Source organism: Solanum verrucosum, unplaced genomic scaffold (genome assembly GCF_900185275.1).
Source record: "Solanum verrucosum unplaced genomic scaffold, falcon-dt-bn FXZP01000234.1, whole genome shotgun sequence".
Classification (NCBI taxonomy): domain Eukaryota; kingdom Viridiplantae; phylum Streptophyta; class Magnoliopsida; order Solanales; family Solanaceae; genus Solanum; species Solanum verrucosum.
In genome coordinates, this window is record NW_026020440.1 from 303,449 (window position 1) to 317,416 (window position 13,968).

General features: G+C 37.6%; 1 protein-coding gene across 1 annotated transcript; it reads left to right on the plus strand.

The window, feature by feature from the left end:
• Positions 1–11,005: 11,005 nt before the first annotated feature.
• On the plus strand, positions 11,006–13,654 carry LOC125808277 (putative E3 ubiquitin-protein ligase RF298). Its single transcript, XM_049487996.1, has 2 exons — positions 11,006–12,931; positions 13,175–13,654. The coding sequence occupies exons 1-2, from the start codon at positions 11,006–11,008 to the stop codon at positions 13,652–13,654; spliced, it is 2,406 nt and encodes an 801-aa protein (XP_049343953.1).
• Positions 13,655–13,968: the final 314 nt, after the last annotated feature.

Here is a 13,968-nt window from a genome sequence, read left to right on the forward strand (position 1 = left end):
TGTTTTCTTGAATTGTTTTCATTCTTGAACTTCCATGTGATTGATGGGTTTTCTTGAGACGTCTTAGCAATTGTTAAGAGTTGTTTCGAGTTGGATTCTAATGTTTATGTGTTGGGTATCTAAATCTAAGAAAGTATTGAGAAAAGGAATCAATTTAAAACAATTTAGGATAAAAAAACGGGTTGAAAAACTTGTCAGACGCACCTGGGGAGGGCCAGGCGCGTCGCGCCCCCATAGCGCCAAGAGGCTGGGGCGGCGCGCCTGCAGTGCACCCAAAGTGAGCCCCAGTAAAATGAGGCTTGGCGCGGCGCGCCAGAGACGCGCCTGGATCGGCGTTTTTCACCCAGTTTTCGTCATTCAGTCCATTTAAGTCCTTTTAAAGTGTACTTAACGCTTTCCATTAATCCTAACTACTCTAAATGACTTCTAAACAACTAGAAATCATCCATAAACATAAATAATAACCTTGAATCCATAAATTCAAATTCAAGGAAAGTCAAGAGCCAAGTCTAGGAAGTTCTCAGAGTCTTTTCAAGAAGTCTTTTGCAAATGCTTTTCACTTTGTTTTAAGACTTAAGTTTCGAAGTTGAGTAAAGAGTAAGAGCAACAGTTCTTTTTCCTAAAAACGATATATGGGGACTAAGTATTCCCAAGAGTAAATGTTTTCACATTTAAGATTAGAGGAAACTGAGATTTCCAAAAGAGTTTTGAACAGAAAAAGGGAACATTGATTCCAAGAGAGCCTTTTAAGCTAAGTTTGAGCAATTATTTCAAACCAGAGAAAAAGTTGTTTTAAAGACATATGAGCTAAGTATATTTTGGGAGTAGTATTGAGCACCGATATTGGGATGCGAGTTCATATTAACTCAAGCCCCCATAAACCATGTAGCCATCATGGGCAGAAAAAAGATCATACTTTTTAGATGATTCCTTAGTGTTTTTTAGCATAGACTAGTGGATCCACTTAGTAGTTCAGGTTTTATACCGATGGCAAGGTATAGGAGTCCTTGGCAACGTGAGGTAAAACGTTGTACCATCACTTAGGCTCACAGTGATGGTTGTCGGTTAGAGAAACTCTCACAGAAGTTATTGTATATTTATATACATCAGTTTATTGTATTTTCACATACATTTCAGAGTTATATTGTATCCTTGTATATACAAAGAGTTGACATCATATTTTTAAATAGCTTTTCTTTATATTGCACTTGTTTTAAACTGCTTTATATTGAATTGAGTCCAGTTAAGTATTGATGAGTTGAGAAGAGCCAAGGTAAGTGTTTCCTTCAAATTCCCTTTGAAGCATATGTTTGTTAGCATTCCAACTCGCATACTCGTACATTTAATGTACTGATGCCAGTTGGCCTGCATCTTATGATGATGCAGACGCAGGTAACCAGGATCATCATCCAACGCTTGGTTGATCCATCTTGAGCACTTAGAGTCTGTTGGTGAGCGTTTTTGCATTCCGGAGGACTCTTTTATTTGCTTTCTAGTCTTTCAGATGTTAGGATAATCGGGGGTCTTGTCTCGACATCCCTCTTTGTTTTAGAGGCTTCATAGACAGTTAGTAGTCAGATGTCTTTACATTATTATTTCATATGTTGAGACTTGAGTTGCCATTTTGGCCAAGTTGAATGTGGACTATTAAACATTTTGAGTTATTTCACTAAACTTATTTAAGTAAGTTCACTTTGATCACAGTAAGCATGCTTAGAGTCTTCCGCTGAGTCAGTAAGCCAGGGCAAGGGTTTGCTTGAGACCAGCAATGGTCTTCGAGTGCCAGGCCCTCCCAGGGTGTAGGCTCGGGGCGTGACAAACTTGGTATCAGAGCCTAGAGTTCAAGAGTCCTAGGGAGTCTATGAAGCAATGTCTGTAGAGTCCTATTTATCGGTGTGAAGCGCGCCACATCTATAATTAGGAGGCCTCAGTTGATTGTAGAACTCGAGTAGTCAAGTTTCAGTTTCCAAATGATCCAGTCTTAGAGTGGAAAAAATAGTTCAGCAGTGCCTAATGGTCGTTTCATTTCGTACCTTAAGGCAAGGAAGTTAGTTTCTAAGGGGTGTATCTATCACTTAGTCCAAGTTAATGACTCAAGTGTTGAGGTACCTCCCATTTAGTCAGTTCCTATAGTAATAAAGTTTCCAGAAGTCTTTCCTGATGACCTACCCGGAGTCCCTCGTGAGAGAGAAATAAACTTCGGTATAGACATCATTCCAGATACTCGTCCTATCTCTATTCCACCATACATAATGGCACCAACAGAGTTGAAAATGCAGTTGAAAGATCTCCTAGATAAGGGTTTCATTTGACCAAGTGTCTCACCTTGGGGCGCTCCCGTCTTATTTGTGAGAAAGAATGATGGTTCCCTTAGGATGTGTATAGATTACCGTCAGTTGAACAAGGTTACCATCAAGAATAAGTACCCTCTTTCTAGAATTGATGATCTTTTCGATCAACTTCAGGGTGCTTCTTGCTTCTCAAAAATTGACCTCAGATCAGGCTATCATCAGTTAAGAGTAAGGGAATGTGATATTCCAAAGACAGCTTTCAGAATCCGATATGGTCATTATGAATTTTTGGTCATGTCCTTTGGTTTGAATAATGCACCAACAGCGTTCATGGATCTTATGAATGGAGTCTTCAAACCTTATTTAGATATGTTTGTTATCGTCTTCATTGATGACATACTAATCTATTCAAGGAATGAAGAAGATCATGCTAGTCATCTCAGAATAGTTCTTCAGACTTTGAAAGATAATGAGTTATATGCTAAATTCTCTAAATGTGAATTTTGGCTTGAGTCTATGGCATTCTTAGGCCATATTGTGTCTGGAGAAGGAATTAAAGTTGATACTCAGAAAATTGAGACAGTGCAGAATTGGCCTAGACCCACATCTCCAACTAATATTAGGAGTTTCTTGCGTTAGGCTAACTATTATGGAAGGTTTGTAGAGGGGTTCTCGTCTATCTCATCCCCTTTGACCAAGTTGACTCAGAAGAGGGTTAAATTTCAATGGTGTGAAGCTTGTGAGAAAAGTTTTCAGGAATTGAAGAAGAGGTTGACTACTGCTTCAGTTTTAACTTTACCGGAAGGTACTCAAGGTTTTGTGGTGTATTGTGATGCATCTAGAATTGGTTTGGGTTGTGTATTAATGTAGAATGGCAAAGTTATAGCTTATGCCTCCAGACAGTTGAAAGTTCATGAGAAGATCTACCCAACCCATGACTTAGAGTTGGCTGCTGTAGTATTCGCTTTGAAGATATGGCGTCATTATTTGTATGGTGTTCATGTTGATATATTCACTGATCAGAAGAGCCTTCAATATGTGTTCACTCAGAAAGAGCTTAATCTCAGACAAAGGAGGTGGTTAGAGTTACTCAAGGATTATGACATGAGTATTCTTTATCACCCAGGTAAGGCTAAAGTTGTTGCTGATGCCTTGAACAAGTTGTCTATGGGTAGTACCGCCCATGTTGATGAAGAAAAGAGAGAGTTAGCAAAATATGTGCATAAGTTTGCACGCCTAGGAGTCTGAGTTATGGATTCCACAAAAAGAGGAATAGTGGTGAGGAATGGGGCTGAATCATCACTAGTGGTAGAAGTTAAAGAAAAGCAAGACCAAGATCCCATTTAGCTTGAATTGAAGGCAAATGTTCTTAAGCAAAAAATATTAGCTTTTGAACAAGGGGGAGATGGTGTATTGAGGTATCAAGGTAGGATGTGTGTACCTATGGTGGATGGACTCTAAGATAGGATCATAGAGGAAGCTCATAGCTCCAGATATTCCATTCATCTGGGTTCCACAAAGATGTATCGTGACTTGAGAGAGGTTTATTGGTGGAATGTCATGAAGAAGGGCATTGCTGAATTTGTCGCTAAGTGTCCAAATTGCCAACAAGTGAAAGTTGAGCACCAAATGCCTGGTGGTTTGGCGCAGAATATAGAACTTCCAGAATGGAAGTGATAGATAATTAATATGGATTTCATCACAAGTTTTCCAAGGTCTCACAAACAGCATGATTTTATTTGGGTGATTGTCGACAGAATAACAAAATCAGTCCACTTTTTGTTGGTAAAGACTACCCATTCAACAGAAGATTATGCCAGGATATATATTCAGGAGGTGGTAAGACTTCATGGAGTCCTAGTCTCCATTATTTCAGATAAAGGTGCACAATTTACTGCACAGTTTTGGAAATCTTTTCAGAAAGGCTTGGGTTCAAAGGTGAACTTAAGTACTGTCTTTCATCCTCAGACTGATGGGAAAGCAGAGTGCACTATTCAGACATTAGAATATATGTTGAGGGCTTGTGTGATTGATTTCAAAGGGAATTGGGATGATCACCTACCTCTCATTGAGTTTGATTACAACAACAATTATCACTCTAGCATCCAAATGGCTTCTTATGAAACTCTTTATGGGAGAAGGTGCAGATCTCCTATTGAATGGTTTGAAGTTGGTGAAGCAGGGTTGATAGGACTAGATTTAGTTCACCAAGATATGGAGAATGTGAAAATGATTCAAGAGAGGTTGAAAATGGCACAGAGTCGTCAAAAATCCTACACTGATGTTATGAGAAGAGCGTTAGAGTTCGAAGTAGATGATTGGGTTTTGGGTATATTTGAAGGTTTCACCCATGAAGGGTATTATGAGGTTTGGTAAGAAGGGAAAGATTAGTCTCCGGTATATTGGACCTTATCGCATAGCAAAGAGGATTGGCAATATAGCTTATGAGTTGGAGCTACCACAGAAATTTGCAGCGATTCATCCGGTGTTTCACATCTCCATGTTGAAGAAGTGCATGGGTGATTCTTCATTGATCATATCAATTGAAAATATTGAGATCAAGGATAGATTACCTTATGAGGAGATTCCGGTTCAGATTCTAGATTGCCAAGTTCGCAAGTTGAGAACAAAGGAGGTAGCATCAGTTAAAGTCCTTTGGAGGAACCAATTTGTTGAAGAAGCTACTTGGGAAGCTGAAGAGGACATGAAGAAGAGATATCCACATCTCTTTGAATCCGAAGAAAGTGCAGATCAAGGTACTAATTTTCTTCTTAGTGCTCTTTAAATGATGAGTGAGCGTGCTGTCTGATTGCATTTACTTGTTGGGTGTTTGAATTTGATGTTACACACTAAGCCTAGTAAGAGTAATCTCATTCGAGGATGAATGTTCCCAAGGGGGAGATATTGTAACATCTCGCAACTAGAAAGAACTAGAAAGAAGTTTAAAATCTGGAAATAGTCATTTTTGGAAAGTATAAGGAAATTTGGAAAATTTTAAGTTAAAGTGAGTTTTTGGTCAAATTCAAACGACAATAACTCCTATATTAGGATGAGTTAGGTGTAGTTACATATATGGTTAAAAATCTCCAGAAATGATCTTTCCAACGCCGTCAAGTTTGCGCAATTCCGAGTTTGAATGAATGAGTTATGCCCTTTGGAAGATGGGATGTTGGATTAAGGAAATGTCCAATCCGGAATTTTAAGGGATATTTTAGTCTTTTCATTGTCCTATTATTTTAATCAGTTTTTAGGATTTTAATATGGGTCAAATCAGATTTTAGAATTTTGGATTTTACGCTAGGGCTAAAGAGAAAGGAGAATAAGAAACTAGAACGTTCAAGATCGTCGAAGTTTGGCTTGTGGAATTTATCGGGGGTGATCCCTACACGGTATGCGAGATCACATAACGTTGGGTTAGTTCACCCACGCGCCAAGCATATTTAATTCAGCGATTTTCGTTCTAAAAGAGTTAGAATTTGATGTTCTTGAGTTGTGTTCTTGAATTGTTTTCATTCTTGAACTTCCATGTGATTGATGGGTTTTCTTGAGACGTTTTAGCAATTGTTAAGAGTTGTTTCGAGTTGGATCCTAGTGTTCATGCGTTGGGTATCTGAATCTAAGAAAGTATTGAGAAAATGAATCGATTTAAAATGATTTAGGATCAGAAAACGAGTTGAAAAACTCGTCAGACGCACCTGGGGAGGGCCAGGCGCGTCGTGTCCCCATAGCACCAGGAGGATGGGGCGGCGCGCCTACAGTGAGCCCCAGTAAAATGGGGCTTGGCGCGGCGCGCCAGAGACGCGCCTAGATTGGCGTTTATCACCCAGTTTTCGTCATTCAGTCCATTTAAGTCCTTTTAAAGTGTATTAACGTTTTCCATTGATCCTAACTACATTAAATGACTTCTGAACAACTAGAAATCATCCATAAACATAAATCATAACCTTGAATCCATAAATTCAAATTCAAGGAAAGTCAAGGGCTAAGTCTAGGAAGGTCTCAGAGTCTTTTCAAGAAGTCTTTTGCAAATGTTTTTCACTTTATTTTAAGACTTAAGTTTTGAAGTTGAGTAAAGAGTAAGAGCAACAGTTCTTTTTCCTAAAAGCGATATATGGGGACTAAGTATTCCCAAGAGTAAATATTTTCACATTTAAAGATTAGAGGAAACTGAGATTTCCAAAAGAGTTTTGAACAGAAAAAGGGAACATTGATTCCAAGAGAGATTTTTAAGCTAAGTTTGAGCAATTATCTCAAACCAGAGAAGAAGTTGTTTTAAAGACATATGAGCTAAGTATATTTTGGGAGTAGTATTGAGCACCGATATTGGGACGCGAGTTCATATTAACTCAAGCCCCCATAAACCATGTAGCCATCATGGGCAGAAAAAGGATCATACTTTTTAGATGATTCCTTAGTGCTTTTTAGCATAGACTAGTGGATCCACTTAGTAGTTCAGGTTTTATACCGATGGCAAGGTATAAGACGGTCCTTGGCAACTTGAGGTAAAACGTTGTATCATCACTTAGGCTCACAGTGATAGTTGTCGGTTAGAGAAAATCCCACAGAAGTTATTGTATTTTTATATACATCAGTTTATTGTATTTTCACATAAATTTCAGAGTTATGTTGTATCCTTATATATACACAGAGTTGACATCATGTTTTTAAACAACTTTTCTTTATATTGCACTTGTTTTAAACTGCTTTATATTGAATTGAGTTCAGTTAAGTATTCATGAGTTGAGAAGAGCCAAGGTAAATGTTTCCTTCAGATTCCCTTTGAAGCATATGTTTGTTAGCATTCCAACTCCCATACTCGTACATTCAATTTAATGATGCTAGTTGGCCTGCATCCTGTGATGATGCAGACGCATGTATCTAGGATTTGCATCCAGCGTCTCGTTGATCCATCTTGAGCACTCAGAGTCTGTTAGTGAGCCTCCTTTCATTCCGGAGGGCTCCTTTATTTTCTTTCTAGTCTTTGAGATGTTAGGATGACCGGGGGACCTGTCCCGATATCCCTCTTTGTTTTAAAGGCTTCATAGAAAATTAGTAGTCAGATGTCTTTACATTATTATTTCATATGTTGAGACTTGAGTTGCCATTTTGGCCAAGTTGAATGTGGACTATTAAACATTCTGAGTTATTTCACTAAACTTATTTGAGTAAGTTCACTTTGATCATAGTAAGCATGTTTAGAGTCTTCCGTTGAGTCAGTAAGCCAGGCCAAGGGTTCACTTGAGACCAACAATGGTTTTCGAGTGTCAGTCACTCCCAGGGTGTAGGCTCGGGGCGTGACACAAAGATTATGTTTCCTTGAGTACATAGTTCCCGAAATGCCTGCCCATACTACTCCATTTACAGACAATGGAGGAGCTATCAAAAAGGTTGGCTTTTCAAAAGTTTTGCATTTGAGGCCTTCTTTGCTAAGCATGTCCGCCACCTTGTTCTGCTCCATGAAGATGTGTGTTGGCATCGCTGCTTCCAGCTTCTCAATCAATGACCTGTATTCAAAGATTAAATTAGTGTAAAAGTGATTATCATGTTCTAGTAAATTGATCATTTTCGAGGAGTCAGTGTTGATATCCAAGGGATGAAGTTTATATTCAACCGCAATAAGAAGACCTCATCTTAGAGCTCTTAACTCGACCTAGATAGGACTGACATGTGCTTCTTTACTGAGGGATCCAATTGTCCAGTCACCTCTGTGGTTTCTGATAACCCCTCCTAAGCCTCCTTGTCGAGGATTAGTTTTTACAGCTCCATCAGTGTTGAGTTTGAACTTTGAACCTACATATTAAGTGAGGTTCCCATTTAACTTGGATAATGCACTTGTCTTTATTACCTTGTGGTTCTCCTAAATGATTTAGAACTCAGTGGCTAGGTTGATCATGTTGGTGAAGAAGATGCTGTCTTTTTTTTATTATTATTATTGAAAAGGTTGTTGTTTCTTTGGAGCCAAATGGCCCAGAAGCATTAAGGGAGGACAACTCCCAAAGAATGAGGTTGTTGTACTCTTTGGTGGCAATGCAATTCCAATTCTCCGGGAAGAGCATGCTTTTATCAAGCTTATACATCGAGGTATTGTTCACCATGATGGTATCCCAAAATTTAATAGCTTTGATACATCTGAAGAAGATGTGGTCTATGTCTTCACTGTGGTGGCCACATATTTGACAACTAGAGTGGATATCCTAGCCAATTCTGTTAAGGTAGTGGGAGCAAGGGATTTTCTGGTGATACATGAGCCAGATGAAGGTTTTGATTTTGTTGGGACAAGTCATGTTCCAGATCGCCAGAAGACCTTCTCACAGATAATTTCTAGTCAGTGTGTATAGATTCCAGTCCTCTTTATTTTTTTCTGCAAGGGCTCTTTCTTACTTCTAACGTGCTCTCCTATTCCGACTTCCCCAGAGCTTCCGGTAGCACAGCCGAGACATCGACGGGTTCTCTACCCCTGCGGGGATGGAGCGACAGAAGTTTTTTTGAGAATTCAAGATCCAGTCAAACTTCTTAATCCCTTGATTTGATGTGGAGTGGGTGGTTTTTGAGTGGATAAGCTTATAGGCATTCTTGGTGGTAAACTTACCATTACTCTTAAGGACATAGAGTCTTGGCTAGATCAAAAACGACAATTGCTTTTCAACTTATGTCTAGGGCATGTGGAGTTCGTGTTCAGAGTAATCTAAAACGACAAATCATGTCTAGTGTTGAGGATGATGTCATGATTGTTTCCTGAGGTAACGACAACCCTTTATTTATAAATACTAACTACCTTCAGTCGTTTTTCTTTTTGATACATTTATTATCGACACAAATAGTTTTCTCATTTTCCGTACAATTTTCAAAAGTTGTTCGAAAGTGGAAATTTTTAGGCAGGAAAATTTTCCGTACAGTTTTCAAAAGTTACTCTAAAATAAGGAATGTCTTTTCAATTTCATGTTTGGGACACATGACGAGATCGTGTTAAGAATGATTTCATCATCAGTTATCAAGGTAATGATGACCTTTGCTTATAAATATCAACCCCGTTCACCCGTTCTAATGACAACCTTTGCTTATTTTGAAGTGGAGGTAATACTAATCATATCATTTAGTTTAATTATTTAATATATTTTCCGTAAAATTATGTGAAAATCGAAATAAGTCAATATGAGATATTTGTACCATCAATTTAAAAAACAAATGTGCTACAACAATATTGAAAAAAAATTATGTTTATTTTGTCAAAGTCATCTTACTATAATTACTTTGATTTGAAATATCCAAGAAAGACTCATTAGATTCTATGAATTGGATATATATTTGACTTCTTTGACTTACATCCAACTTACATGCCAAATATTTGAGGATTTTCACATTGACTACATGTATCCTTTGTGTTATTATTTTTCTTTAAAAGATTATTATATATTATACAATAAATACTTTAACTAACCCCTTTAAAATGGAAAAGAGTTTTAAATTTCATTTAATGTATAGATGAGTTAGAGATTAAATACAATGTACTAACTATAATTACCATCAAGTCAGTGACTCTATATAAGGAATCCAAATTTCAGTGTTTGGCACCACAAACAAAAGACTACTCATAGCTTCTGCTCAATGGAGTTTATCCTTTTTTTTATTTTGCCTTTTCAAACCCTTTAGTGAGTGAGTGACCCTTTTGATTTTGGATTGAACTTTTGTTATATCTAGTTTCATTTTTGATTTATATGTAAAGAATCCATTTTTTCACTTTTGGTAGACCCCTTTTTCAGGTTTCTTGATTTTATTTATGGGATGAGTTTATTTGAGTTTCAAAAGATTTTTTTTCATTGGTTTCTTGCTAGAATTTGAGCTTCGAAGTTTTCACTGTTCATCTGTGATTTTGCTTGTTTAGTTGGATAGAGATTGAGTTGTTTCTTTTTTGGCAATTCTGATGAGTGGATTTTTTTTCATCAGAAAATTAAATTTTTTTGATTCATTTGTTTTTTTTTTTTTTTTTTTTTTTTTTTGCAGAAAATGAAGTTTTTTTATTCATTCAAGTGATTTTGGGAAAAAAGTTTGTTTACTGTGACTCAGAGGAATCTTTTCTTTTTCTTCTATATCCATTTCCTTTGGTAATGTTGCTGCTTTTATTATGCTTACTAGAGCTGTTTTTTGTCGTTCGCGTTTCTGTTTGAATAATGGATACAAATTTTCCCTTTTGTTTTGTCAATTTTTAATTCTCTGTTGTTTTGTTTCTTTTCAATTTTAATCGCCGGATTACCACTGAATGATGTTACATTGAAGGATAGAGATTTGAGTAACTGAAATATAGTAGAATTTGTAATTCTCATAGAATATTAATTCTTTGGCAGCTTCACCTGTATGATAATATTGCTGATTTATTGAGCTAATTGGAGTTGTTCTTATTGTTGTCAGCCTGTCTTTGAGAGTTCCACATATACGATAAATGTTTCTGCTTAATCGTTCTCACTGGAGTTGTTCTTGTTGCTATTAGCCTGTCATTTATTTTTTTGTTATTTAACCTATCAAAGAAATATTATGTGTTTTTTTCCTTTTGTTTAGCAACTCTAATTCTCTGTTGTTATGTGTTTATCTTAACTTATAATCCTCACACGTCCAAATTATCACTTGAATGATTTTTTGTTGCAGGACCAAAAATGTGGCTAGACACTTGACTGATCAAATAACAGCAGTAATAAACACTCATAGAAAACATAATCAACATGGTTGATGATAACATCAGTGATGATGTCGATGAAAAGTCGTTGGTGGTTTCAGACCAGGAAAAAGGAAGCAGGAACAAGAGGAAGTTTGCATCTAAGCTTCCTCTAGGAACTCCTTCCGATTCACTTGTGCCATCTCTTACGGAGTTTCCAAGATATGAATTATTAGAGAAAGCAATGAAAGGAGACACTCTTTTTGAGATTGACCCATTGACGAGCGGGTGTCCTCAGTCTGATGCGGAACAAGAAGTGGAAACTCCACCAAATATAGATTGGGAGGATACTACAACTACTCAACTTCTTGAGCTTTTAACCCAAAATTTGTCCACAATATTTCAGAGCGCAGTCAAGAGGATTGCCAAGTGTGGATACAGTGAGGAAATTGCTGAAAGGGTTATCTTGAAGAGTGGCCTTTATCATGGCAGCAAAGATGTTGTCTCAAATGTTGTCGATGGTGCCTTGGCTTTATTGAGTAGGGGAAAGGTTCTCGATATTGGTAGACCTGTTATATTTGCAGATTTACCGAGCTTGGTTGATTACACATTGTTGGAGATGGTATGTGTGTTGAGGGAGGTTAAGCCAGCTTTGCCAGTTGTAGAAGCAATGTGGTGGTTGTTAATATTGGACTTGAACCTGGTACATGCATGTACAATGGAAGGCTATCATCTGGTTGAGTTATGCAGTCAAGAAAGTCCAGGCGATAATTCGTTTGGTTTGAATCTTTCCCAATCCAAGACTGAGGCTTCTGAGAATACTCAGTCAAACCCGGATAAACAACAATTGTCAAAACCTTTTACCTCAATTGCTCAAACCTTGCAGTCCAAAGTTCTTGTTACTAGTGCAGCCATTGAAGAACTTGAGTCTATAAGTTCACATGTTTGTCAAGCGGCAAAAGGAAAAGGAAGTTCCACACCTTTTCCAAAAGCAAAGGCTAAATTGAAAGCAACAATTTTAGAAGACAAATCGGGAGCCGGTCAAAAAGCCCTAAATTCCAAGAAGGATTTACATAGGCGAAAGACATATCAGTTTGAGAAGAATTGTAGAAGTACGGGTAAGGACATTAAGGCAAACATGACTGCCTGGGGTAGTTTGGTTTTGGACAAGAAACTGAACTCGTCTTCTTCTGGTGCAACAAAGAAGAGTTCGCACTCTAAAGTAAAAATTCCGGTTAAATGCAATCAACCTCTAGCAAAAGCAAGTTCTGATAGTCCATGCCCTTCCTCATCCATAGCACCTACAAGTATGCAAGATTATACAAATGAAAAGGATCTGGATTCGTTAGCCATGGAGCCTAAGTCCAGCAAAAAAGTCCCAGACAACATAATTGTTTCTTCTGCGGTGCCAGATTATTATGCTGGTATCCCATATGATGAGTCTTTGGGAAAATATGTCCCTCAAAATGAGAGAGATGAAACTATATTGTTGCGAACTTCCCGTTTGAAGACACTGCAGAAAGAGCTCCAAGGGTGGTCTGATTGGGCAAATGAGAAGGTAATGCAGGCCACCCGGAGGCTTGGCAAGGACCAGGCTGAGCTTAAAATGATGAGGCAAGAAAAAGAAGATGCTGAAAAAGTTCACCAGGAAAAGCAAATGTTGGAGGAAACCACCATGGATAGGATTGTGGAGATGGAGCAAACGTTGGTAAATACTAATTCCATGGGTGAGACAATTAATTCTCTACTTAACACCTTGGAGATGGATAATGTTGGACTAAAGAAGGATATGAAGGTTGTAATGCTCTCTACCAGTGAGCATGCTATGAACGTCAATAATGCTTTAGCAAATGAGAAGGATGCAATAAAGAAGTGTCAAGCAGCGGACATGGAGAAGCGCTCATTTGAGGAGGATTTATCTATTATCAAGCAGGAAAAAACTTCTTTACAGCAGCAGCAAGAGAAAGCCAACAAGGTCGTGGACCAGTTTAAGGTATTTTTATTCTAGTAATTAAACTTCTTTGCCTAGTTGATCGAGGTAAAATGTTTTTTTTTTTACAAATATAGTTAGTGTTTTAGAGTATTTAGGCTGTTAATGTCTTGTTGTTGTTTTTTACTTATTGCCTCCGGTAATAACTGTTCAAGCTTTCACTTATGCAGCCCTACTGATAATGCATTTACTATTTGATATTTCTTCTATTATGAAAATAAATTTGTAAATATTTATGAATTCCAGGTCCTATTGAAGCAGGAGGAATGGGTGAAACAAAGGTTTCTACAACAGGCTGATTCTCTGAAAGCTGAAAGAGAACAACTCCGTGTTCAGGGAAAAGTACAGCGGCATAATTTTAGAGAGAAGGTAGACAAAAACATGCAAAAGTATAAAGAAGAAATCCAAAAGTGTGGGAGTGAAATCTCTCAGTTGAGATTCCAATATGAAAGATCAAAAATAGAGGCACTTAAACGAGGCATTCCTCAATTGACAAAGGATTTAGCAGCCTATGCAGAAAGTTCTGACTCTAATGTTGTAAAGATGGAGAGGGAGTGTGTTATGTGTATGAATGAACAGATATCAGTGGTTTTTCTCCCTTGTGCACATCAAGTCCTTTGTGAAGATTGCAACGTGCTTCACCAAAAGAAAGGAATGGATGAATGCCCTTCTTGTAGGACACCAATTAAGGAGCGGATTAGTGTCCACTTTCCTGATTCCGAATAGTCAGCAACTTCAGAATAGCTGCAGGAAAATGAAGCTTGTCATTGTTTATTTTTTCCAGAAAAAGTCTGTCCTTTTCTTCAGGCCTTTCTTTCCTACCGTAACTGTAATAGTTGATAGGAAAATGCAAAAAGGTATAGAGATATGTAGAAAGTACATGTGAAAAGAGTTAGAACGAGGGAGACGTGCTTAATGGTTGTTGTAAATCCTCAAGTTTGATGGTTTAATACATAATGCTGTTCTATTTGCTTAAACTTAATCTTCCTCAATCATTTTTTATACTTCCTCAAGCTCCCAAAGTATGATTCAAGTGTTGT